Here is a 25,202-nt window from a genome sequence, read left to right on the forward strand (position 1 = left end):
AACAAGCAATTTTGCAACTACGGCGTCAATTCTAGGAACACTAGAGGAGAGATGCTGGTAGAATTTGCAGAAAGGAATAAGCTGAGAATAATGAACACCTTTTTCAGGAAGCGTAGTAACAGAAAGCGAACCTGGAAAAGCCTTAATGGTGAAACAAGGAATTAAATTGATTTCATACTTTCTGCCGATACCATCATAGTGCAGGATGTAGAAGTGATAGGTTGGGTAAAGTGCAGTGATCATAGGTTAGCGAGAGCTAGGATTCACCTCAATTTGAAGAGAGAAAGAGTAAAGTAGGTCAGGAAGAAACAGGTCAACCTAGAGGCAAACCTTTCTGTGATCACTTAGCTACCTTTGCCTTTGACAAATTGCACCACCAGACAAATTCACAATGTCATCATATTTTACAACTAAAGATCTAAATAATTATATGTCCAATAATCACAAATCTATCATTCATTTTAACGCACAAAGCATACGCAGACGCTATGATAACTTTTCAAATCTGATCGCAACACTTTAATTCTCATGGTCAATAATTGGGATCTCGGAAACTTGGCTAAGTGGCCACGACAAGAACCTGTTTTGCTTTCCTAACTATGAAGCAGAATACTCAAATCGTCTGTACAGCTGTCATGGCGGTGCCGCAATCTAGACTTTAAGTACTCTTATGTACAAAAGAAGGCACAACCTTCTTCTCAGCGTATGTGACTGTGAGTCAGTATGGGTAGAACTTAAAAGTCACTTTATTAATGTGGACAACAAAAATCTGATAATAGGTTGTGTATATCTCTTGCCTTCATCATGTATGAATGATTTCTTCGCCGCACTTCATGTAGTGCTGAATATCCTTGCAGACGAGAATAACAATGTTATAATTATAGGCAATACTAACATTAACCTCACAGACAGCTCGTCTGCCTAGGCCCTACAATATTCAAATTGTTTCAATAGCTTCGGTTACGAATGCTTAATAAAAGTGCCTACGCGGTGCACTAACTATGAAGATGGTACAATAATCGATCATGCGCTTTCAAATTTGCTGTCTCCTCCAGACGTAGGCATCCTGTTACAAAATCTGACTGATCACTACCCAATATTTTTACACTATCAGAATAATGAAAACTCTGTCAAAGCCACTTACACAAAGCTGACACTTGAAAAAGAAGCTTTCATTTATTAACTGAGCCATGTTGATTGGTCTTCTATAGTAGATATGAAAGATCCACAAACAGCCTTCTCATTCTTTATATCTGTACTAAAATCATATTTTGACTGCTACACCCGCAAAGTCAAATGCAAAATAAAGTTTGCGTCCCCACAGAATCCTTGGCTGTCAGATAAGCTTCTAGCCTTGATGCGCAAAGAAGACAATTTGTATAAGAAAAAACTACGGCCATTTAACGGCAATTTGAGTAGTAGATACAAAACATTTTCCAACTTTCTTGCTATCAAACTAAAGAAAGCTAAAAAAAACTTATTACGAGAAAAAATTATTAGAATGCGGAAAAGACATTAGTAAGAAATGGAAGATAGTAAATGATTTTTTAAATAGGCAGAATAATCGCAATATTTTAAAGGAAATTATTCATAACGACAGAGCGTACACCTCCTCACAAGACATTGCTAATGCTTTTGAAGAATTTTTTTTAGCAGGGATTTGCGTATACCCACGCAATATAACCATTTAATGCAACACCTACCTCACTCATTCTTTTCTTTTCCAACCATACCACAGGAAATAGAAAACATTATAAAAAATTTAAAAGCAAAAAGTGCAGGTCTTGATAATGTGCATTCGAATCAAATCAAGCTAATTGTGCACCTAACCTCAGATGCTCTCGCAAGTATTATTAACCTAATGTTCAAGACTGGAACCTTCCCACAAGAACTAAAACAAGGTAGAATTACTCCTGTACTTAAAGAGGGTGACCATGCTATTTATAAAGGGTGACCGTGCCTTGATTAGTAATTATAGGCCAATACGCATTCTACCCTTTTTTAGCAAAGCTATTGAATGGCTGGTAGAAAAGCGCCTAAGTACCTATCTAAATTTAGTATTCTTTGACCATTCCAAATCGGCTTCTGCAAGGGCTATTCATCCGAACTTGCTCTTGTCACCCTAACTGAACAATTAAAGATAACAATTGATAAGGGCATGTATGCTGGATCAGTGTTCGTGGATATAACTAAAGCCTTTGATAAAATTAACCACCGCATTTTATCTTTTAAACTTAAATCTATCGGAATAACAGGTCCAGCTTTAACTTTGTTACAAAATTACTTAAAAATTATAACACAATAACTTAGAATTAATAGTGTTCTTTCTAAATCCATGATAACAAGCATTGGTGTACCTCAGGGATCCATACTTGGCCCTCCTTTGTTTTTAATATATGTTAACGACCTGCCTAATTGCCTGCTTTCTTTTAACTACATTCTTTATGCAGATGACGCAGCTATCTAACTCTGACATTTGTGTAGGGAACCTAGTTTCAAAACTTAATACGACTTAAACAATGTGTTAAATTGGTGCAATATTAACCAGCTCAATATAAACTCGTCTAAAACTAAATTAGTTTTATTCATGTCCCACCAACGTTCATCCGCATTCATTCCTTCGCTCTACCTTGGTAATAATCTTATCATGCATAGTATTTCCTGTAACTACTTAGGTGTAGAACTTGATTCTAACCTTAAATTTTATCAGCACATAGCCAACATTAGGCAGAGGGCAACATACGGAATAAGGACACCTTTAAAAGCTCGGTATGTATTTAACCAGAGAACACTACTCTCTTTATGCTAATTTATCCATTCACATATAAACTATTGCATTGCATGCTGGGGCAATACGTATCGTACCCACACAAGAAAAGTAGGAAGATACCTATAAAGAAAGGGGTTGGAAGAAGTATTCAAGCTATTAAACTGGGAAGGCTTAGGAGTAAGGATCGACAGCAAATATCTCAGCAACCTTCCGTTTGCCAATGATATTGTTCTATTAAGCAACACTGCAGACGAGTTACAACAAATGATTGAGGACATCAACAGAGAGAGTGCAAGAATGGGGTTGAAGATTAATATGCAGAAAACAAAGGTAATGATGAATAGCCGGGCAAGGGAACAAGAGTTCACGAATGCCAGTCAGCCTCTAGAGTCTGTGAAGGAGTACGTTTACCTATGTCAATTAATCACAGGGAACGCTGATCATGAGAAGGAAATTCATAGAAGTGTAAAAATGGGTTGGATAGCATACGGCAGACATTGTCAGCTCCAGACTGGAAGCTTACCATTATCGTTGAAAAGGAAGGTATACAATCAGTGCATTTTACCGATGCTGACATGGGGCAGAGACTTGGAGACTGACAAAGAAGCTTGAGAACAAGTTAAGGACCGTACAGAGAGTGATGGAACGAAGAATGCTAGGCATAATGTTAAGAGACCGAAACAGAGTGGTTTGGACCAGAGAGCAAACGGGTATAGCAATATTCTAATTGACCTTAATAGACAAAAATAGAGCTGGGCAAGTCATCTAATGTGCAGGTTAGCTAACCGTTAAACCATTATGGTTACAGAATGGCTATCAAGAGAAGGGAAGCGCAGTCGACGACGGCTGAAGACTAGGCGGGGCGATGAAATTGGGAAATTCGCAGGTGCTGGTTTGAATTGGTTGGCGCAGGACAGGGTTAATCGGAGATTGCAGTGAGAGACCTTCGTCCTGCAGTGGATATTGGTTGGCGTAGAACAGGGGTAATCGGAGATCGCTGGGAGAGACCTTCATCCTGCAGTGGACATAAAATAGGCCAATGATTGCTGGCTGTTCTTAGTGATGATTCATCTTGGATGCCTCCTGGGCAATCTCATTGATGCCTTTGTCACACAGCTTCGGAGCTTCCAAACAGACTGCCTTGCTAGCTGCTCTTTACTAACGCCGCCATACAGACTCACTGTGTGAAAATTGAATTCTCCCCGTTGCCGCTTTGCATGCATTGATGGCAGTTGGCGCTGATGATAGAGAGTTCTGAAAAAGGAGGCTCACTGGTAATTCGCGCGAATCTTCCCCCCCACGTCTTTTTTTTTTTTGTCTGTATCCATCTGCCGTCAGAGTAAGTGTGTTTGCAGCCAGGGGTCAGTGTGGTGTTACATGATATTGACACATGCACGTTGCATGTTTCTTGTGGACAATGCATGCGGGCGCCCCGACGAAGATGACGAACACTCCCTGGCTCTCGAGCTATCAGCTGAACTGACCAGCGCTGCATTATCCTTTGTAAATATACTTGTAAATAGTCTCCAGTTGTTAATCCTTCGTTCGCGTAACATTTTGGTGGAGGGTGCCGTTCCCCATCCTCGCTGCGGAGCTCCGCAGCGACCGCACCGTCCTGCTTTCCGCCATGGCTCCCGGTGACGACACCTCATCTGCTTCTATTCCTGGAACCCCGCCAACAACATACATTACTCTTACCAAACCCCGCGATCCTGGCATATTCTCCGGCCAAGATAATGTCGACATTGAGGACTGGCTCTACCTGTATGAGCATGTTAGCCAAAACAACCGCTGGGACCCCACCATTATGCTAGCGAATGTCCTATTCTATTTGGGCAGAGCTCCTCATGTCTGGTTCCGGACACACGAGGACGAGATCTCTAGCTGAGATGCTTTCAAGGAGAAGCTCAGCGACCTCTTTGGCAATCCCACCTGTCGGCAGCTGGCTGCTAGAAAAGCCCATTTGCTTCTGTTGCCTCCGCATTGGCCACATCGCTCGTCACTGCCGCACCGCCTGAACGTTGCCATATTCGAGCTCCTTTTCCCCGTCTCCTCGCCCATATGCCAATCCGCGCCGTTACTCGCCTTGCCGTATGCCTCCTACCTCAGGCGTATCTGTCGATCACAATTGTCCTGCTCACTCGCCGTCACCTCAGCGCCGTTGGTCTCCATCACCCCAGCCACGCCACTATTCGTCGCCACCCAATTATGGACCCTCCCTGATGGAACACTTGACCATGCAGATCCTAGGGGTAGTGCTGTATTTTCTTCGTTGTGTCGAAATCCTCCACTGACGTGCCCAACGAACCAGAACTTACTTGATGTTCACGTCAACGGTGTCCCTTTGAAGGCGTTAATAAATACTGGCACCCAGGTGTCCATAATGAGTTATAACCTCCATCGTCGACTGAAGAAGGTTCTCATGCCTCCTACTACTTGAGCCGTGCACGTGGCTGATGGTAGCACTGTTGAAGTCGCTGGAATGTGTACTTCCCGTATCAGTATTGCCGACCGCCACGTCCTGTTCTTTTTACAGTGCTGACCAATTGTCCCCATGACCTAGTCCTCGGACTCTACTTCCTTACGGTGCATTCCGCTTTGATTGACTGTTCTGCCGGTACCCTTTGCCTCGAATTTTCTCTACTTGTGCATATTCGTGCCGAACTGCCGAACAACTTTAATACGGCCGCCTTTGTCCGCCTGCCACCTAAAGCCTTGACTTTCGTCGATTTGCTATTGTCTTTTCCTGTACCCGATGGTGATTACGTCACCACATCTGTTCCTGATGTCCTTTTGATGTGCAATATCACTGTGCCTCACTCCGTCGTCATCGTCGCCGATAACCGGACATGCGTCTGCATCGTCAATTTTGGCCTGACAAAGGAAGTTCTACCCCAAGGCCTGTTGGTTACAACGCTGCATGCTATAGGAGATGACCATGTCATGACGTTTTCAGTAGACGTCTGCTCTTATTCTTCACTATGTCGACAGGATGCTGTTTGCCCTGACGCAACATTTCGTCGCATGATTGCTGCAGACCTCTTGCCTGAACATTGTTTCAACTTCCGGTGGAACGGGGAGGGGGGGTGTATCGTTCAAACTTTCAGGCAGTGTTTGGCGAGTGCTTTTGCAGGGACCTTGCAGTAGCAGATTTTACTCACTTCAAAAATTTGTCGGAGTAGCTTTGCTCAAAACATGGTCCAGACTGACGGCCCTTCACTAGCAGCAGGTGCTGGAGGGCTGTGTTGCACATCGATGAGCGTAATTCAGTCCTAGTTTTTTGCACCGTGCTAAAGATACTCTCACACACTGCGTAGCTATGCGGTATCGCGATTTAATCCAGCATCACCTTAGCAACTCGGTGAAACATGTTTTCCATCAGTGTTTTTCATTTTTCCTACCATAGACCACTGCACATCCCACCTTTCTTCATTCAGAATGTCCTCTGGAAGACTGTACGCCTGTAGAGTGGCAAACTCAGTTTCGAGAGCATCTAAAGCGTCTTCAGGAAATCCATTGGAATCTCGGGGCAGTAGATGAGGGAAACTCTGAATAAAGAAACGAAGACTCGAAAGCGATGCTTGTGAAATAAATTTCAAGTTGGCCACCTCCACATTCTTCAGAGTTGCGTCCACATCTATAACGCTTCGCCTCGTCGCATTTCGGAAACATTTTACATAGAAGAGGCCCAACGTGGTCGCTGACACTAAGGAGTAGGTTGCGTTCGGCGAGGAATCCCATAAACAGGCACTCCACACGTGTGACACTGTCGTCGCAGTTGTTTTGGAGAAAGTTCACTGTGTTGTCTTGCTGCTCAGCGGTGCGAACATAGCTTTGATGCTTCGCCATAGAAATGTGCAGTTTGAAGTCGCCTTTGCTACCGTGAGGCACGCTGACGTCGCATCCACACGTTGTATAAAATGCAAAATGTTCTCCTTTTCTTAATGTCATAAAGCACCGAAATTCAGAAGTGTAAGATCTCAAAAACGTCTGCGAATACCTTTTCTTGGGCTTTGATAGCGCCATGGCATCAAGCACACGAGGTTTTTAACTTTACATGGTTCACCGCACACACGGCCTAGCCAACACTAATCATACACACAAACAGCAGTAACAATGCACCATGGAGGAATGCATGCTGAACGCATGCATGAAATGCAAGAGCCAGGTTGGCTCTGGCATTGGTCGGCTTACTAGGCACCGTAGTCGGCTGCTTAGTCGATGATACCGATGGCGCTAGTGCAGCCGTTGGTGATACTGACGATTACGATGTGGCTGCAGATTCCACGGTGTCGGTTTCGCAAAAACCATTATTGCTCGAACAGGGACAACTTTTCGGGAGATATAAGACAGTCATCGTACAATCGCAAAGTTCAGTAAAAATCGGGAGTCTCCCGGGCAAATCGGGAGGGTTGGCAGGTATGTAGTGGTCACGGTATCGGAGCCGTCTTAGCCCAGTGCCAACAGGGTCAAGACCGTGTTATCGCCTACGCTAGCCACCCCCTCACAGCAATGGAGTGCAACTATTCGCTTACAGATCATGAATGCCTGGCTCTCGTCTTGGCAGTTTCCAAATTCACCCGTATTTGTATGGCACGCACTTATCTGTCATCACGAACCACCACGCGCTCTGCTGGCTTTCCTCACTCAAGGATCCTACTGGCCAGCTTGGTCACTGGGCTTTGCGGCTGCAAGAACATTTCTATGCAGTAGTGTACAAGTCGAGCCGATTACATCAATACGCAGACTGTTTATCACACTATCCAGTGGACGAACCACCGGCTGACCCTGACCTGGATGCCTGCGCTTGCGTTTTCTCCATTTCTCAGCTGCTACACATTGCTGACGAGCAACGCCGTGATGCCACCTTGCGTGCTATCATTGATGGCTTGGAATCTTCGTCTTCTGATTTGTCCCTCCACTTGTTTGTTCTCAGGGATGGTGTATCATACCGCCACAATGTACACCCCGACGGTCCTGCCCTGCTCCTCGTCATTCCTAAGCACCTCCAGTCAGCTGTTCTCCAAGAACTTCACGATTTACCTACAGCAGGTCACCTTGGCGTCTCCCGCACCTACAACCGGATTCGCCGATGCTTCTTTTGGCCAGGCCTTGCCCACTTCGTCCGGAAATGTGTTGCGGCGTGTGAGAAATGCCAGCGCCGAAAAACACCATCGACGCTGCCTGCCGGGTGCCTTCAGCCGCTCGACATTCCTTCAGAGCTGTTCTTTCACATTGTCCTGGACTTACTTGGCCTTTTCCCTCTGTCCACATCTGGTGACAAGTGGGTCGCTGTGGCGACAGATTACGCTACACGCTATGCAATCACCAGAGCCCTTCCAATGAGCTGCACCACAGATGTCGCCGATTTTCTTTTACGCGACGTGATTCTGCAGCATGGCACTCCACATCAACTGCTCACTGACCGTGTTTTTTCTTTCTAAAGTCATTGCCGACATCCTGGAGTCCTGCTCAACCAAGCACAAGCTGACTACGTCTTACCGTCCACAGACTAATGGTCTCATGGAGATGATGCTTGCATCAGATAGCGACGGCGACGAGGGCAGTGATAACGCATTAGGGCAGGCTGCCTCATGTTATCCTCACAGGAGGCCCGGCAGATGATTCAGTCCCTCCAGGGCTTTTTTCTCGTGAGAAACATTCCGCTGCACTACATGGAGCACTTGTATGCCTTGGAGAAGGATGTCAGCAAGCTTCGCATAAAGCATGCAAGGCTGACAGACATAGGCCTTTCTCGTGCAAGCCATTGGGAAGTACATGGTGTGATGCTTGTGGCGATCTCTTCTCAGCATTTCTTCTTGATTTCTCAAGCTGACAGACTGCCACGGCAGCCTTCTCGCAATCTTTAAAAGGCCCCTTTTGGGGCCACCAAAGCGATACCTCGGTGGTGCTCGCATATCACTTGCCACCCGTGACACCTCATTGCAGTTGTTGTAACAGTGCCATTCTTTAACACCGGCAGCTGTGGCTTGTTACACAAGATCGGAGCGCCCAGGAAGCAGTTAAATGAGTGAACACAATCAGCAGCCGGATGGAAGAAGGTGGTGAGGAGGGATACTGGCCTCCCCACCATTAGTTTTCGCACAACAGCTCTGCCATCCCCCTGTTTTGATTTTTTCATGCAATCCAGTTATAACAATGGAATTTTTGTGGCACTTGAATATTATTATAAGTGGGTTCGACTGTACTTACTTTCATTGGCAAGGCAGTCTGTCGGCTTTTCTTTGGCATGTGCGACCGCTGTGAATAGATCTGTATTGATACGGTAACCGTTAACTTAAGTCGCTGATACCTGATGACGAATCTCCTATTGGGCCTACTGGCCTAGAGAGTGTGACCAGTGTTGTGGCCGTGACGAAAATTCGCTTCCGGCGGACATGATAATGGGCCGCCAACTGTTCCGAAAAGCTTGTCTCTAATATGTTCCTATGTGTAGCTCATCTGTGACCGGTCGTAATATCCCATGTACAGGTTGGATTGACGACCGTTGAAGTGGAATTTGAGTCCGCAGTCGACCAGCCAGTAACCACCGCGAGCGTGCGTGCCAAGTTTGGCTGTGTGCGGGCATGTAGGCAGAGAGCTCCAAACTGTGGGAATCTGTGTGCGTGAACACTGAACTCGCAAAATCAATGCGATCAGCAAGTCTTCCAGTGGCTATTCACACCGATCTTTTTGCATGCTGTCATTCTTTGCATGTGTGCTGCTGTTGTAGATCCCTCTGTGCGTGCCGCATTAATAATGTCTGTCGGCATCGTTGATCTCGCTGAACCATGTACCAATAGAGATTCCACGCTGTGGGAGTGCTGTGCGCATCAAGGCACTGAACACGGCCAAGTCCTCCACTGAAGGTACCAATATTCGGAAAATATAATGTTCGACGAATCGAATACATATTATATATTCATTTTGCAATTTGATTAGAACATTCTCTATTTGATTAGAAATTGAATATTCGAGTATTCGCACACTCTTCTTCTTTTTGTTTGGCTGCACAGTCATACACTGCTTGGTGTACCTCATCATCTGATTAGAACTCCCGCCCTGTGCTTCCTTGAGGGGTCCAAACAACTGATAATGACTTGATGCGGGGTACTAGTTTAGTAGTTGAGAAGTTGATATACAGTCGATCCCGGATATATAGAACCCAGATGTATCGAATTATTGCCGATATCGAACAGTTGAAAAATCCCCTTGGGAATCCCATGCAAAAGTATAGTGCTATTGTTCGCATATATAGAACTCTCGTGCACCAGCATATCGATCTATCGAACTCCGTGCTGAGCTGCGCCCCGGCAAGTGCGCTTCTCCCACCATAATCCACTCCTGCGAGTGCGCTTCTCCCATCGCATCCCACCCCCGCAAGTGCGCTTCTCCTCACGACGCTCTCGTGATGTTCCCGCGATCTCACGCGCGCTGCCCTGCCCTGCACTCTGAGAAAGGGGAGTGTGGGTAAAAGGCACGGGACGAGGAGCACTTGGAGTGCGATTGGGTGTGAAAGGGAAGCGGGAGGTAGAAACCACGCTGACCGCAGGTGCCCGTTTCCTGTGTTTTGGTTGGCTGACACCACTGGCGCAGTGAGACGAACGAGGTCAGTGCAGCTTGGGCTTGTGGTAGTGCGGAGACGCGGAGTGGTGAGTCTTTCGATTCGCTTTGTTCCTTTTATTCACGAGGCCAACGTGAAAGCTTGAGACTCGTGTGGTGCAGTGCATTTTTCTTTCCGCTTTTGGCATGTGTTCCGGAGCCTTGGCCGGAAAAAACGCAAGAATTTGGATTTTTCAACAAAGGCGGACATCCTTCGACGGGTGGAGGCTGGCGAGAAAAAGTCGTCGGTCACCGCGGCGTTGGAAATTCCTCGCAACACCCTGAGTACGATCCTCAAGAACAAAGCCGATGTTAAGCTGAAGGCAGTGCAGTCCAATCGCCCTGGAGCGTGTCGTGTGCACGTCCCAAGCTTTGACAAGGTCGAGAAGGCATTGTACACCTGGTTTTTGGCGACATGTGCCAAGAACATACCTGTTGATGGCCCAATGCTCATGAAGAAGGCCAAATGGTTTGCTGTGGCTTTCGAAGAAGGAAGCTTCACTGGTGGCACTGGTTGGCAGCAGCATCGTTGGAAAGACCCTTTTGGGCGAAAGCGAGGCGACTAGCACAAGTCACATAGAGAAGTGGTTGTCCGAAGAGTGGCCAAATATTTCCGACAGCTTTTTGCCGTCGCAAATATTCAACGCAGATGAGACGGCACTGTTTTGGCAAATGCTGCCAAACAAGACTCTGCATCTGAAGGGCACTGCATGCCATGGTGGAAAGAACAGCAAAGTGCGCGTATCGATTTTGCTTGCTGCAAATATGGATGGGTCATGCAAACTATGGTCGTTTGTTATCGGAAAGAGCAGGTCGCCACGCTGCTTTAAGAACATGAAAGGCCACCCGGTTCGCTACGCATCCAATAAGAAAGCTTGGATGACACACGATTTTTTCGTTGAGTGGCTACAGGCATGGGATGCCGAACTGGAGAAGTCTGGCTGCAAAGTTTGTTTTTTTCTTGACAATTGTTTGGCCCATCATGTCGTCTGCCCATTAAAGCAGATCAACCTCAAGTTTCTGCCACCAAACACAACAGCAAAACTTCAGCCTCTCGACCAAGGCATTGTGAAAGCGTTTAAGGTTGGGTACAGACGACAACTGGTGCAGAGGCTCCTAATCAACCTTCCATTAGGAATCGAACTCAAGGTGGACCTCCTCGGAGCCATTCAAATGCTGGCTGGTGCTTGGAACAATGTGAAGAAAAGCACAATTGTGAACTGCTTCCGCAAAGCAGACTTTGTGATAGCCGCAGATAACGGATGTCTTGACAGCGAAGACGATGACGCTGGATGCCTGGACAGTGAATTTCGCGAGCTCTCGGCATTCCCAGGTGCCATCCCAGGCGGCGTTACAGCACGCGATTTCGTCAGCACTGATGACGGCGTGCAAGCTGTAGCATATCGCGCTGATGCGGAGATTGTGGCTGACATCACGGGTGACGAGGATGCAGACTCGAGCAGCGGCGAACGTTGCGACGAAGAAGTCCAACCACCATGCACTGCAGCTGAACTTGCATCAGCTTTCAGCGTCATTCGTCGCTGTTGTGGCACAATGGAAGGATCTGGCATTTCTCATTTGGACACTGTCAACAAGCTTGAGGACAGCTTAATGAACTTGATGGTGCAGAAGAAAAAGCAAGCAAAGGTCACAGATTTTTTTTTTTCCAATATAAAGTGCTCTGGTCAACACTCTGTGTTTTTGGTTTTTTTACGCGCCTTGGAGGCACAGATCGGTAAGTTCCCGTTAGTTACGACATCGGGAAACTGCCTTGAGATGTGCGGAGTTGTTAGAGAAGTTTTTGACATGCATATTTTAGATGTCGAATTATCGATATATCGAACTATTTCGTGATCCCCTTCGAGTTCGATATATCCAGGATCGACTGTACTCTAGAAAGAATCACTGCCCAAGCACTCCTACAGATTGTTAACCAGCTAAGCTGAAATGTGCAGCCCCGGTGTTTTATCACTAGGTCAATCCCGACGGTTCAATAAACAACAGCTTCGTAGGCTACTGGATCCTTGCTAGGCAGTTGCTGCTTGCGCTCTGCTGCATGAGCCTCTTGTTGTGGCCGGGCTGCAGCATCGGCATGGTGTGGACGAGCTTGTTCCTGGTTCTGCTTTCGGCATTGCTGATTGAAAGCTACCTGCTCTTCAGGAGTACATATGATGCTTGGCCTGCCCATTTCAGAGCTGGAGAGAAACTGCTGTGCATGTGCTCAGCTGCGACGGAGAGAAACGACGTCAATACTGGCACAGACAATTGCGTGCCTCTCTTTCTCTTTCTTTTTTTATTTGATTTCATGCATACGCATGGCGTTGCGCCGGAGGAGTTTTCGGCGTACAAGCAACAAATGGATAGACAAATGAATCAGCTACCCATATACAACTTTGCTGTAATAATCTAGTGACAGGTTGATAAAGAGAATGTAGCGGACAATCAAAGCACAGATGTCGAATGGTTTCAACCATCACATGAGCAGTATGAGGACAAGTGTCATTGTGCTCTGGCATCGCAACTTGATGGGATTGACTCGCATGACAAGTATTTTTCACAGACCTCACATGAATTGTGAGTTTTCCGCCCCACTGATACACTTGCTGCTATGACAAACATGCATTACCATACTGAACTTTCATTCTCCAATTAATTTCAACAGCTTCCATTTCTTTACTTGTCAAAAATCTGGTACAACAGGAATTGTGGTCACTTAGCTTACGTCTGAAGTGCGGTGACCATCTTTACAGTGACACTATGACGTTTGCTCAACTGTACGCTTGTGCCACCTTGTGAGCATTTCTTTCACTACAGTTGCACTTGATTATGACATACTCATGTTCAACATGAATGTACCTTAGTTATAACCAATATTTGTTATATATATGCATGATGATATAAAAAAAATTAAATTCTGGGGTTTTGTGTGCCAAAACTACAATATTGTTATAAAGATACAATCAATGAATTTGTTATTATGTTCCTCTTCGCATGCGGTACTTGCGATTATTTCTGGCCTTGTGTTTTTACACAGGCTCACCAATTTTTTAGGCGCCAAAAAACAATGTTGATGTCACTCATTCCAGGAGTCTTTTTTAATCTGTTGGAGAAGCTGTGTGTGTAAGGGATGACCAGCCTTTCTTTTGTTTATATTGTTGCTAGTATTGATATTGACATCATTGATTGTATGATGAGTGTAGTATACCGCATTCCTCTCGCATGTGGACGATCCCACATTGGTCAAACTGGTACAGTGAAACCTCGTTAAATTGTAGTTGGCCGGAGCTCGGAAAAAGTACATAATAAATGGTAGTACTGCTTAGCTGAAATAGCATGAGATCGCCTACTTACCTGTCAAAAATGGTAATCAGAGAGAGTGCGATGAAAGGGCAAAAACATGTAGTTTTTATTCCACGACCTCCTCTATAAAGTTTGTAGAGGAGGTTGTGATTTATTAACTTCGTGTGACAAAAGTCTCGTCATTTTCGTTTGATGCCGCGGTGGCTTAGCAGCGTTGACAGCGGCCTCAAACTTACTGAAGCTGCGAGCCAGCTTTTCGGTCATGCCCCCCTTCTTGGCAAACACTCGCACGGCAAATTCCTTGTTGGTGTTGCATATTCTCTGTGCACGGGCGCGGTAGCGCTGCAGGTGTCGCAGGGCGCCCTTTTCATTGTGGGGTACTGTTGTCATCACGACGATTGCGTTCATGCGGCGCACGTAACGCGCAGCTTCTGCCACTGACGGGCCTGACTCGCCCGTGCTATCGCTTTCCGTGTTGTCCTCGTCACTGTCGTTAGACGTCACTTCGACAACAGGGGCAACAATGGCGAAAAGTCAAACTTCATAGCCGCCATCTTTTCGCGGTTGCAGCAGTGCTGCTGAGCAACTTCTTTGCATTCCAAATGCCACATACCGTTGTCAACACTAGATCTCTGTTGCGTGCCAAGACTGACTTCTTCGTGTCGCATTCTATAGCACGAACAATGTCTAATTTTTCTTCTACGCTGAGCACCCGGCGTCTTCTTTTATTCGAGCTTCGGCATGACGCCAGTATTTGCTTGCACATGGCTTGCGTGCCACCGAAATGATGTTGACGTCGATGTGGCTTCACATGCAAACACGTGCACATGGCGCTTGGAGGTCACTTCTCCTGTCTCTGAGGCTTGCTGTTCAGATGGGGATGACGCACTGCTGTGATTGTGTGACGAAAAGTGGTAACACTACATGTTAACCGATACGGACGCAATAAGCTAGTACGGCTTATGCGGATACAAAACGCATTATGTTCAATGGCCACTGAGTCAGGGATTTGACTTTACTACTTTTAAAATGAAACTACTGCTTAAGTGGATACGGTTTAGTTGCATAAATTATAGGCTACGAGAACACAATAACAAAGTAAACAATGTGGCTGCTGACAGCTTTCTTGCCATCCATTGGCAAAGATGCAAATGCAAACTCAGATTTAAAGAAACAGTCATCATGAGTAGAAGCAGGTGTACGATGACATGCTTGATAATAGAAGCTAGACACATATCAACGTTTGGCGACGCTTGCTTCAGTAAGCCTTCAATTTCTTTATCCACTAAAGAGCTTGATTATCTCTGTTTGCATTGAACATGTACATGTCTGTCAATCTGTGTAGCAGAAAAGTGCTGCTGTGTGTGGCTCCCTGTTTTTTGTTCATGTTTACCGAGCTTTTACACATTTTGTATGATGTTGTAAGGGTATATGTTGTGATAACTTCTCTCCACCTTGTGAGTTTCTGCAGAACTATTGCGTCAAACTTTTGCCTTTGCTTTGAGTTGTTCACAAATTCGACTTTGCCCTGCCGTCTGCTAGCCGCCTAGTTAGCTCATATGGTAGAGTGGCTGCCCCGGAAAGGCGGTGGTCCCGGGTTCGAGTCCCGGACCAGGATGAATTTTTCTTCAACTGCTAGGCTTTTCTTTCGAGGAACCCATATGGGTTTCCTTTTCAGCAATTGCTACGATTGGGTGGATGTCTCATTTTCCCTCAACCCTTTCAGGGTTAATGACGTAAATATACGGCTCCGCGAACAAGTCCAAAATGCTCGATGCCATATGTTTATGGTGCTGTCTGTACGTTTAAAAAGCGTGCCAATTTCCTAACTTTTTATTTTCTCTCATGTGCTGCCACTATGTGGGAATACAGGGAATTTTTTTTTCGCACCTCCCTCTCTCGGTTTTCGTTACATGGTTTGTTTTAACGCTAGTTTGCTCCGGCGCGTCTGTATACTGCCGCTAGCGCATTGGCGCTTGCGCGGGCGGACGGCGGTTTGGGTTCTGTTCCGCGGGCGGTTTCAGCTTCTTCCGCTCACAAGACTGATAGCTATCTTGTTACTAATCGCTCAAAGGGCAACCGCCTGTTTCTCGCTCGTTTAGTGCTCACAGGTGTGCCCATAGGAAGGATGCCGCTGTGCATGCGTTTCCTTTCCTTTTCCTTTTTTTTTTTTTTTTTTTTTTTGCAGACTCGCGAAAACTAATTGCCTCTGGTTGGCAGTAAGATGAAAATTAGCGGAAGTTTGTCAAACATTTTGCTTTTTTGATGGGCACACAACCACACAGTATTCTTGAGTGTGCTCACCTACGCAGTTCTATTACGCTATAGACGTACGTATTAGTGTAAGAGCAGGAACATTTGACGTGGGAAACATTTTCGTGTGCGCATTTTCAAAGCCTTGAACTGTGTGTATAACAATGTGTCAAATTTTTAATTCTTATAAGTTTATTTCCTTTTTTATGATTGTTATTCATGAATGAAGAGTATATATATATATACCAATGCAAAATATTTTTTTCTCACTTTACGGTCACCCTAGAAAAATTACGATGAAATTTTTTTCGAAATAGGTCCCTAAGAAGAATTGGAATCTGCAACAAAAAAAATCGGCCCTGAAAGGATTAATTGTGATGAGAACTTGAAATGAATATATTGTTGAAAGTTAGTGCTGTGTCTGTCGGATGTGCCTTTCTGTTGCCCTTGTTGTTCAGCTTGTGCTACAACAAAATAGGAGATGCTGTACCAACAAGTCCAAGATTAATTATATCTGATATATTGTTATTTTGCATTCATTACATCAAATTCAACTATATGTAATACAGTTAAATATTGATATAACGGAGTAGGTAAAATCGGCAATTTGCTTCATTGTATCGAAATTTTGTTGTATTGAAATTCGACCTTTTATGCAGTCGCTGATCAATTTTTCTTACATGGAAAGGGGCCACAGAATTCTCCAAATCATTGAACAATTGAACAAATCAAATGTGAATGAGAAAACAATTTATTATGATAAATTTGCAAGTCTGTGACGAATGATACTGTTTCATGCCACATATGTTGACCATATCTTCACATAGGCAATATGAACTAAGCCAAGCCATCAGTGCTTTCGCGTGCACTCCGCCCCCGCGGCTGATAGCGTTGCTTGTACTAGGATGATGCTATCATGAAAAGCGGCGGCAGCAGGGAGTGAATGCTTCGTCTGCCTCTGGCTGCATGGGTCAACGAAGCTCGATATTACGCAACCTCCAATACTAAACATGCAGTAAGACAGCTTGCATAATTCCATGCCATTTCAGCACGCCCACTCTTTGCACATGCAGCGCAAATTACTGCTAAAGCAGGGTGTGCGGCTGCGTATATGCTCAGCCACACTTACAGCCGTGTGCAGCCACGGCCAAGATGCGCGCCAACTTGTCTCCACTGTGCCCCCTTCCCTGCCTTCCCGTGCCCGCTTGATTGTGAGCTCGCTCCCCTCCCCCTTTTTCCCTTTGCTCATGTGGGAAGGCAGCACTCTTGAAGCCACCATGCTTCTTGTCTCACCCTCTTTAACTTTCACTAGGACCTAAAGCACAATGTGCGTGGGGCGAGATAGGATCTTATCGCACTTGTATTTTATACGGAACATGATGCAGCTTCACTACCGCGGTCACTCTTGTTGCGTCGCGCACGATTTGAGAAATGTGTTTGCAAGCAGCTGTTTGTAATTAAATCTTTGACCCTCGGTGTCTGTGGAAGTTTCCATTTATTGTCTTGGCATTCCTTTGTGGCAGAGGTGAAATTTCGTTACAGTCGAACCTTGATATACCGAACAGTGCAGTGATTGCGAACTAGTTCGATATAGCCAGAATTCGATATATAAAATCACGTAAAAAACTTCTGCAAATCAATCAATGAACGAAGGGCGCGATCGGGGATCGCTGTTCGGAGCGAATGCACATAGGCCGCACCAACTTCGTCAGCTGTGAATGCATGGTCGATTGCGTCGCATGCCTGCCCCAAACAACGATCCCCGATTCTGCCCGAATCCTGGTGCAAGTAATACGCACTTGAAGCTTCGCACAAAGTATTTGTTTATTTGGCTGAAAGTACTGCAGCAGTGTAGCCTGCTTCTCATTGGCAGCTGCATGCTTAAACATGGAAATGATCCACAAGCGATATGCCGGTGCTCTCTATTGCACTGCAGTAGCGGTGTAGAAAGACCAAACCAGCTACGGGGCCCCACTTGAAGTCGGGAACGGGGCAACGTAAGCGCTTGCGGGATCAACCTCGGCAGCTTCTTCGTTTGGCCGCTACTTCTGCTGCGATCTCCATGTCCGTCAATCGAAGCATGTTGAAACACTCAATACCAATATCATAAGAAGCCAACAAACATTGACACCAAGGACAACATAGGGGAAATTACTTGTACTTACTAAATTAATTAAAGAAAGTATAAGTTCATGGAAATGAAAGTGGATGAAAAAACAACTTGCCACAGGTGGGGAACGATCCCATATCTTTGCCAAAACTATGCCATTTTCTGCCGTGTTCCAGCTCGTGATTGTGCTTTGCGATCCACATGTTCTGCCTGAATATTCATGTAGCACTAAATTGCACCACTAGTCACATGTCCTTGTGCACAGCGTGCAAAGTCGCGTGCTGCATGAAGCCAGACAATCAGAACAGCTCGCACGGGACGCCACCAGCGGAAGTGTGCAGCGCCAAGAAAAAAAAGAAACAAGAAAAAGAAAAGCGAGGAGAAAAAAAGAAGTGAAGGCGGTGCCTGTGACGTATGCATCACGTGATCCTTGAGGCCCAGTATGGGAGAATGCAGGGAAGGAATTTCGCTTGCTGAGGCTAGACGGGGCGAGTGGAGAGAGCGCCTATGTTTGCAGTGAAGCTCGCCTCCTGAAATCATGGGTTTGCAACATAAATATTTCTATCTCTGCTATTAATTAGCCGATTTGAAATTTTTTTTTATGGCAGAATACTCCCTAGAGGACACGTAACAGCTTCCAGTGTAGTATAACTAAAATTTGCTATGGCGCCTGGTGAGGGGCCCTATAAGCGGCATCTGCCAAGATGTCTATGAGCCTTGTGAGCATGTGCTGTCGCGTGTCTTTGTGGATGCAAACCGCCAGTCCTTGTGAGGTGCGGCAGGCGCAGAGTGTGGCCCCAAGAGTCAGTGCGACAAATGCAATGAGTCGTTGACGTTGTCGAACAAGCCAAGCCGCCGCATGCGTACGCTGCTGTGTTCAGATGGCACCCTCGGTGCGATCGATCTGTGTAGCTATAGTGCGCAGAAATCGGGAACGCCCATCACGCCACCGCTGTCTTCGAGGGTGTGCGGGAAAGCTCGCCGCCTGTCAACAGAGCGCACGTGGTCTGGGGTGGCGGAGCTCTATATATCCATTTTACGTCTGGCCCCATTCGAACTAAAAAATTATAAATGCCTGCAATTTTCCAGGTGTTCGATACCAGGCAAGTGTTCGATATACGCAATAATTAGGTATATCCGTGTTCTATACATCGAGGTTTGACTGTATATTGAAATCGCATACAAACACACTTCGTTATATTGAGGTTCTAAATACATGGTGTTCTGTGGACAAGACATGAAAAGTTAAATACTTCTTTATATTGAGAATTTCATTATATAGAGCTTTAACTGTGCTAGCGAGAGGTCATTGGCACAAAATTAGAAAATTTTCTTACAAATTTAAAGCTTTCAATTCAGTGGTCTTTGCACTATGGAATCAATTTCAGCTTTGAAGGCTGTGTGGTCGCATTCAAGTTAATTGGGGGTTGGCTTTATCCTTCTTTTCTTGATTCATCAACATGACTGATTGAGCAAGAGAAAACATAACATACATTCTTTAAAATTCGGTATGGTTTTGGGACTAAAATAAAATGTGCTGCAAAAGTGAAAGAAAGACCACAGACTTTTTTCGTCACTTCGTCTGAGTGCTACAGTATTTTGTATTTTAAAGCCAACATAAATTTGCAATTGTAATCAAAAGCTTGACTTGAGCACAGACTGTAAGCGTTGGTGACTCCATTGTGCATGGTAGTAAATAATGCTTATAATTTCATTCTTAATATATTATTAATACATATTGTACGTTATTGGGCATTGGGATCTCTTTCCATAATGCGCATTTATTTATTTTTTGCTTTAACCACAGCTCACGTCAGCGTGCTACGAGCTCCATGATGTGTTCTTCAACATTCCGGTTGCCGAGAGGATGCAGTTGATTGCACAGCTGCGTTCACAGAAGGCTCGTCCACATGTGCGAATCACCGAGGGCTCCACGGTGAGGCTTGGTCTTAAATTAGTAGTTCCAAGTCCAAGGGGCATGCTACAAGAGCACTCTTTCAAGAATGTACCTAAGAATAGCACCCCTCAGTAGAACCCTCCTCCTCCTTTAGTGCCTTGCACGTGATGGAAGATGGCGTGCTTCCTCTCTGCCTTCCTTCCTTGTGCCTGTAAGATCGAGCCACGACCATCCTCCGCTCACCCTCGCACACTTCCACTAGCACGGCTACAGCATGCAGTGCATGGCCACGATGTTATCGCACTTGGATTTATATAGGACATCACACTGACAACAATGCCAAAAACGTGCTTGGAGTGTCCATATAACTGCCTATATACAGTAGAACCTCATTGATATGTTGCCATTACGTATGTTTTCCCGGTGCCAACGTTTGCAATCGAGAACACAAAAGATGACCCAATGTACTTAAGCTCATTTTTTACCAGTTCATACATTCCCAGAAAACACGATTTTTCGACATCAACGCTCAGTACATCACCAAACTGCAATTGTATAATACATTTTCTAGCCGCGTATTCCATGTACACAAGATGCGCGAGGCCCGCGCGATCGAGAACAGTACATATTTGCCTGCCACGGCAGCTTCACCGCAATACTCGCCTGCCTGTCGCTTGAAAACGCCGGCGCACAATCAGTTTCTCATTTTGGTACGAGCATATCTTTACCAGGGTCGTTGCGCGTGGCATTCGCAACTATCACTGCCAATCCTATTGCGATGAACATCTTCGCCTATCTGTTTCACAGCACGTGGTGTCGTCCGAAGTGCAGTGCACGCTTTTAATAGGCAATAGGTAAATAGGAACGCGGCGCCGTTCCCTACTGCAGACTGCAATCGTGTACATTTTCTGGCTGCTAGATTCCATGTGAACAAAAAAAGCACGATGTGTATGCGATCGAGAACGGTATATAGCTGCCAATCTCGTGTGAAATCTACAGTGCGAACAGTTTCTTATTTTGGTACAGTGAAGCTTCATTAAACTGTAGTTGGCTGGAGCTTGGAAAAAGTAGGTACTAAATGGTAGTACTGCTTAACTGAAATAGCACAAGATCGTCCACTTACCTGTCAAAAACGGAACTCGGAGAGAGTGTGATGGAAGGGGAAAGAACATGCAGTACTTATTCACTTCGCGCGACAAAAGTGTTATTTTCATTTGATGCCACAGCGGCCTAGTAACTACGACAGCGGCTTCAAACTTACTGAAGCTGCAAGCCAGCATTTCAGCCAGCCCCCTCGGCAAACACTCACATGGCAGATTCCTTGTTGGCGTTGCATATTCTCCGTGCACGGGCGCGGTAACATTGCAGAAGTCGCGGGGTGCCTTTTTCATTGTGGGGTGCTGTTCTCGTCGCGGCGATTGCATTCATGAAGTTGATGTAACGCGCAGCTTCTGCCACTGTTGGGCCTGAATCGCCTGTGCTGTCGCTTCCCGTGTCAACCTCATCACTGTCGCTAGGCGACACTTCGGCAACAACAGCGGCAACGATGGCGAAAAGTCGAACCTCGTAGCCCACATCTCTTCGCTGTCGCAGCAGCACTGCCAAGCAACTTCTTGGCATTCCAAATGCCACACACTGTAGTCAGCACTAGATCCCTGTCACGTGCCAGCGCTGACTTCTTTGTGTTACATTCAATAGCACGAACAATGTCTAATTTTTCTTCTGTGCTGAGCACCCGGTGTCTTTTTTATCCAAGCTTCAGAAATAACGGTAGTCCTTGCTTGCACGATGCCACAACGCTCTTTGGAACGGCGTCGAAATTATGTTGGTGTTGATGTGGCTTCATGCGCAAACGCACAGGGCACTGAGAGGCCGTTGTTCCGATCTCTGAGGTTTGTTCTGCCGGGCCGTCCGATGGAGACAACACACCGCCGTGTTTGCGCGACGAAAAGTGGAAACACTACGTGTTAACCAATACGTACGCAATACGCTGGTACAATTTATGTGGATACAAAACCCATTATGTTTAATGGCCGATGTGTCGGGGATGTGATTTTACTACTTTTAAAACGAAACTACTGTTTAAGCGGGTACAGTTGAATAAGGTTTTACTGTACCAGCAAATCTCTGTCCAGGTGGTCGCCTAAACAACATATAGGTGCCTGCCGCATGCATAGCTATTGCAACCAAATTTACTGTGATAAGTATATTCACCTATCTGGTTTACAGCACATGGTGTGTAGTGTCATTGGTAGTGCACTGTGTGCTTTTAGTGGGTGACAATCCAAATGTGCCACCATTTTATGCCTGAGGTGATGCATATGTTGGCATCACGTTTTGCTTTGGTGGCATCCGGCGCTCCCCGCCAGCTCGATTTCGTCTTGGTTTCCTTTCACTTTCTTAAAGGGACACTAAAGGTTACCAGAAAATCAAGTTAAAGTGGTAGAACAATGTTCTAGAACGTCTAAGGCGTCAATATAATCGCGAACAGAGCTTTAGTAACCGAGAAATTGAGGTAAATGCATGACACGATTTGAGACCCCCCAGCGACATTCCGGTACTAGCCCGATGACGAAAGCACTCCTCATAATTTGTGTTACTAATACTCAACTACTCGTATTAAAAATATCATTTCATTCGATTATAAGACGGAAAAAAATGTTACTTTTCTACGTCTATTCGATTCTAAGAAAAAATAACATTTTGACGTTACCCTTCAGTAATATGGGTGTTCGAAAGGTTTCGTTTTCGCTCGACTCTGCGCCGCGCACGCTTTGGAGTTTCAGTAGTTTCGTTATCGCGTCGTGCTGTGAGGGTTCTGCTGGCTCGCGAAACTTTCATTTGGAACAAGCAGCGAGAATGCCACGTCCATGTGATGTCGTGGGAAGCCCTCGTTGCTTTCCCGCTCCGGAGAGCCGGTGTCGAGGCCGCCGTCGTAGTACGCAACGACGCCGGCAATGCGAGCCCTCAGCAGGAGGTCGCGCTCGTCGGTGCTCAAATCGCTGAAGTTGAGCCCACCATCGCGAGCCAATCTGTCAGTGTCAGGGTCCATTGCGACGGGCGTCGAAGTTTGCATCATAGAATGAAGTACCAGCTTATGGGCGTCTTGTGCTGGAGTTTGAGGTATAGTAGCGGCGCCTGGTGGCGGTGCGGGAAACGACATCTGGGTCGTGCCAGCTTGGGTCGTATTGAGCCCTGGCTGTGGCGAAGCACGTTTCTAGGCCGAGTTTTGCGTCGATTCGCACTTTTTTATGCCCTGTTGCGAGTGCGAAAAGGCTCGTCACTTCTCACAGACCACGCCAACCACGCTGCAAGCTCGCCGCAGCCTATAGTTTAACGAAAACGGACTCTCCGTGTGCCGTGGGACGTAATGCTGGGAGCAGAAGGAATCGGTGATGCCGATCCGGAGAGAACAAAAAGGCCTGAATCCCAACATCAGATTCTACCGTTTTCCTTCAAGGCCTCACGAAGTGGAGCGTCGGGCGCGCTGCATAGCTGCAGTTCGTCACGCTGAGTAAGCGAAACTTCGTGCCATGCTGACTGCTTCGCCTGTCTTGAAGCTTGCTTGATTATCGGCGTTCGAAATTTCGGTCTTTTGCACCTACAGTACCGACAGCAGACCAACATAGCAGCAGGCATGGCTGGTAATTCACTATTTGAGACCCGGCCACAGCGACAATTAACAATTCCACCGATGCGAAGTGGTGAAGTGTGTGCAAATGAGCACAAATGGTCGGGCTCATTCGATGACAATTCACTACTACTCTACGAGCATCACAGGTTAAGAGAGTTAAATGCGCTCATCCTTGATCTCAAGCCAGCACGTTGAGGCAGCGCAGCAAGGCAATATTGATTGCAGCACATCGATGTTCGAGCGCTGTCATTAAAAGCTACATCAAGCGAGCAGCGCACGAGCTCGCGCTGCAGCGCGATTCGCACGTACGTGCGAGCTCACATGCATTGCATCAGTTTAGCGGCATGCAGTCAACAAAGATTGCAGGAGGCCCGCCGTTTGGCGGCACGTCGAAAGACCGCTGCCGTCGCGGCGCGTACGATCGTGCGCTCGAGCTGTTCGTACATCGCGGTGCGTACCGTCGTGTGCTCGAGCAGTTTTGTACACACGATGTCTGCTTATCGCTGCTGTGGATTCATTTATAGCACGAATTTCCTCGCGTTTGCACGCCTGAATCTAGCAGCTAGCGTGCAAACCTTACCTGTAGTTCCACTTCGTACGCGACTCGCTTCACTTGCGATTGACACCGTGCTAAAACTTTGCCGCCTAATTCTTGAACGGCGTACACGTATTCAGCACTGCATAATTTCTTGCCTTTACGCAGCGTGCCACCCCTGAAAAAATCTTCGGCGCCCGATATACGCAGGAGGTCGTGCTACAACACAACCGAAAGTGGCGGGTCCACATTGTAAACGTGCTTTCCGAAGCAGACGACCGAGCTTGGTACGACCCATTTTAAGACAGAGGGCGCTTTTTAGCACCTTTCTCGCAGCGCCCCCTGGGCAATGCAAAAGCCCCATGGTCGCGCGTTTCTCCTTCCGCTAGCCACCATACTCCCGCTTTCGCTCTGCTGTCGGCTCTGTCTTGGCTCTGTTTCTGGCCGCGCGTTTGCGTTTTGCGTAGAAAAGCAGTAGCGCCGTCGGCGGGCACCGTTCTACTCACCGATGGCGCAATGTCACTATGAGACCATGATGTTAGTACTCCTCGATCGGAGGGCGGGCGATTTGAACTCCGCTAGAGGTACGCGGACGCTTCAGAACGCATTTTCTCTTAAAATAAGTCTCTCCTTGACACGAAACAAGCGTTTCGAGGTTTCTGTGATGGTATTTCAACAGTCCACGTTGACTTAATAGTAACCTTTAGTGTCCCTTTAAAACAGTGTGCAATAGGAAAGCAACAAAACGTGTCTTGGGCTGCCGGAGCAACACCTGCTCAATGCGCGTCGCCATCTCGTTCTGCAACGATCCGCGTGACGCCTCACGTTAGGTAAAATGTGAACAATAATTGAGCCTGTCCAATTTTTTTAGTTACTTCGGATCGCACGTTTTCCCAGTTAGTAAGTTTTTTTCTCAAGGTCTTTTCCAAATCGTATGAACGAGGTTCTACTGTATATAAATCAGGCGTCCAACATGCTCCCATGGGCAGTTTTCCGTGCTCGTGTACGAACATGTCCTGCTCTTGTGTTTTGTGGGAAACAGCTAAAACACCCTAGTGTACAGCATAGTCCTCTTCTAAAGGGAACACCTTATCATTACTT

The 25,202-nt window shown here is 46.2% G+C and overlaps 1 protein-coding gene across 10 annotated transcripts in view; it reads left to right on the forward strand.

Moving 5' to 3' along the window:
• LOC142590639 (uncharacterized) overlaps positions 1–25,202 on the forward strand; it is a 139,644-nt gene that overhangs the window by 92,773 nt on the left and 21,669 nt on the right. For all 10 annotated transcript variants that reach the window (XR_012830207.1, XM_075702996.1, XM_075703003.1 and 7 more), the window contains one exon: positions 19,843–19,971. Coding sequence is in view for 9 of the 10 variants with exons in the window: in XM_075702996.1 (XP_075559111.1) it covers positions 19,843–19,971 (129 nt within the window). In the remaining variant the exon portion in view is untranslated. The remainder of the gene's footprint in view (positions 1–19,842; positions 19,972–25,202) is intronic.

This window comes from Dermacentor variabilis, chromosome 8 (genome assembly GCF_050947875.1).
Source record: "Dermacentor variabilis isolate Ectoservices chromosome 8, ASM5094787v1, whole genome shotgun sequence".
Lineage (NCBI taxonomy): Eukaryota > Metazoa > Arthropoda > Arachnida > Ixodida > Ixodidae > Dermacentor > Dermacentor variabilis.